We start from the raw sequence: 2,550 nt of genomic DNA, 5'->3' as shown, positions 1-2,550 counted from the left end.
TGACACCCACAGACAGCCCTGCCCCAGGGGCTCATGGGAGTGACAGAGGGGCACTGATGGCCCCCCCTTGGCATAACCCCTAGCCGAACCACTTATGCACAGCTTGTGAGGGCCCTTAGCTGCAGCTGTGATGGGTGCCTCCTGGCTTCAGTCACGCCAAGGGGCAGCCTTTCTCTGAAGCAGCCCTGCTTCTGGCACATGGCAACCAGCATGGCATCCACCGGCTGCTGGGAGTGAGGCACTGAGAGCCAGGCCCGATGGGTACCCTGGGACATTGGGCACAGGCAGGGCAGGCTGCCCTGGCCCAGGGGTATAAACTGCTCTATTCATGCCACCCTGCCAGGGAGTCCAGCGGTCTGCTGAACAGCAGCCAAGCCCCTGCCCTGCTTCTCACAGAGTCACACCAAGCCAACTCGGTTTAACCCTTTTATTTGGAAGCGCAGATGAAGGGAAGCCGCCCTGTTGAAGTGGCAGCAGTCAGCCCCGGAAGAGAGCTGGGTTTGGTCGTTTCTAACACTGACCGAGCCAGGGGCCTGGATCGTGCCAGGAATGTCGTGGTAGCAGATTAAGACGCTGCTGCTGCATTAATATTTGTCTCCTTCCCCTAGGAGCGGGGCCGCCCGAGCGCGCAGCTCTTGGACAAAGCCTGCACAGCACCAGCTTTAGGTAAGACTAGTACAGATTGGTCCATAGCAGCGCCTGTGAACACCTGCCCCCCCCCATCTACCCCAGGGACAGAGGCCCCACTGGCCATGGGGAGGGGCAGCCTCTCCTTGCCCTGCAGAACCCCTGCCCCGGCAGATGATGGGAGCAGTGGCAGGCAGCACTTGATAAACTACTCATGGGTTAGCAAGGAATGTCTACAGCCCAGGAGCTCATCAGGGGAATGGGTGGAAGTTGCTCAACCACCGGAGGGAATGTTAGCTGCTAGTGTGCAGAGAAATAGCCAGATGGGCTTGGGCAAGTGGGTGAGTCATGTCCCAGGCCTGGGGGGAGGAGGGGGAATCACAAGCCCCAGACGTGCTAGCAGCAGTTTCGGTCACATTGAGCAGGAAGTTAGCCGAAAGAACAGGGCTGGGCTGGGGGTGGAGGACCGGAAAGCAGCTGGCTCTCCTCGCCCCGGACATGGCCGGAGCGTTAGTTGGCAAAGGTGCTCTTCACAGCTGCTAGGATGCTCTTGGCACTGATCCCGAAGAGGTCCAGGAGTTCGGCCGGTTTGCCACTCCGGGGCACTCCCGACACAGCCAAGCTCTGGAGCACCATGCCAGGCTCCCCGGACACGGCCGCGGCCACTGCTTCCCCAATCCCACCTAGCACAGAGAGAAGGGTCAAGCTACACGGCCCTAGTTCTCCTTGCCAGGGAAGTGGCGGTTGCTTACGGTGTGCTCGTCACAGCCCCTCTGAGATGTGTCACGTGGGCAGGACAGGCTGGCGGGACACCTGGGTTCCATTCCAGCTCTGCCAGCAGGCCTGGCTTTTCACAAGCCAGCCCTGGGACCCAGGAGATCCCTTCTAGTCCTAGCCCAGACAACCTGTCACAATCCAACTTCCCGGCAGGTTCCCCCACCCCCGTGATGGCTGGAAACCTTATTTCCAGCATCAGTCGATCCTTGGCCCTTTCACGCCCCTTTGTTCTTGGGCCAACATCCTCCTTTAGTTTCAACAGCTCTTCTCCCGTGGTATCCAGCGAATGCCCGGACCTGCGATTTAGGCTACACAACGCACGCGGTCGGTCCCCTCTGCCCCATCCCAGCTGAGATTCCTCGACACCCTAGTCCTGCCGCGGTTGCCCAGTGCTAAAATGGGAAATAACCCTCCTGCTTGGGATTTCCCAGCCATCCAAGGCTGGCGTTGGCCCATGCTGGGAGTGAGCAGCCACCCTGCCATTGCTCCCGCCTCCCCCACAGGCAGTTGGGAGCCCCCGGCCGCTAGCCTCCTACCCTCTCTGTAATGATCCTCCACGGTGATGATGCGCCCTCCAGTAGCCCTGGCACTGGCGACTATGGTGGCTGCATCCAAGGGCTTGATGGTGAAGAGGTCGATGACCCGGATGTGGGTGCCTGGAAGGGACAGAGGGTCAGGGGAGCATGGGGGAGCGAGCTAGCTCATGGCCATCCCCCGAGTGCTGGTTACCTTGCTTGGCGAGCTCGTCAGCAGCGGCCAGGGCCTCATGCAGCGTGACCCCGGCTCCGATCACCGTGACCCTGTCAGCATCGCTCTTACGCACAACCTGGGGACAGAGATGCCAGAGGGCCAGGCTCAGCCAGGACCATTCCTGCAGCCAAGGGTCAGGCCTCCCGGCCCGGCCCTTCCCTTGGCAGGCAGGTCTCTGCACTCTCCCACCCCACTGGCTTAGCAGGCACCTTCCCTCTCCTCGCATTAAATCTTTCTTTGGATCGGATCACCAGACCCCCATCCGCTCCCAGAGCTGTGGGGGAGAACCCCAGAGTTCTGGCTCCTAGCCCTACCCACTAAACCCCACTCCCCTCTCCTCCCCTCCCAGAGCTGTGGGGGAGAACCCCAGAGCTCTGGCTCCTAGCCCTACCCACT

At 61.1% G+C, this 2,550-nt stretch overlaps 1 protein-coding gene across 1 annotated transcript; it reads right to left on the bottom strand.

The window, feature by feature from the left end:
• Window positions 1–413: 413 nt before the first annotated feature.
• On the bottom strand, window positions 414–2,380 carry LOC112125050 (transketolase-like protein 2). The gene is made up of 3 exons (XM_024223508.3): window positions 2,134–2,380; window positions 1,941–2,060; window positions 414–1,310 (listed from the first exon to the last, which is right to left on the bottom strand). Exons 1-3 carry the CDS (start codon window positions 2,378–2,380, stop codon window positions 1,138–1,140), a joined length of 540 nt encoding a protein of 179 aa, XP_024079276.1. The 3' UTR covers window positions 414–1,137.
• Between the last annotated feature and the right edge of the window lie 170 nt (window positions 2,381–2,550).

Source organism: Terrapene carolina, unplaced genomic scaffold, assembly GCF_002925995.2.
Source record: "Terrapene carolina triunguis isolate 2854851 unplaced genomic scaffold, T_m_triunguis-2.0 Scaffold26781, whole genome shotgun sequence".
Taxonomy (NCBI): domain Eukaryota; kingdom Metazoa; phylum Chordata; order Testudines; family Emydidae; genus Terrapene; species Terrapene triunguis.
The sequence above is the reverse complement of the archived record's forward strand: the minus strand, read 5'-3'. Positions and strand labels throughout refer to the sequence as shown.

What these genes read in the sequence shown, in the direction of transcription:
- LOC112125050 (XM_024223508.3), bottom strand. Translation starts at nt 2,380, where the DNA reads ATGCGAGGAGAGGGAAGGTGCCTGCTAAGCCAGTGGGGTGGGAGAGTG. An exon ending in TGACGAGCTCGCCAAGCAAG is followed by an intron (nt 2,061 to 2,133) that starts GTAACCAGCACT and finishes TGTCCCTTCCAG; the next exon opens with GCACCCACATCCGGGTCATC. An exon ending in GGAGGATCATTACAGAGAGG is followed by an intron (nt 1,311 to 1,940) that starts GTAGGAGGCTAG and finishes TCTCTGTGCTAG; the next exon opens with GTGGGATTGGGGAAGCAGTG.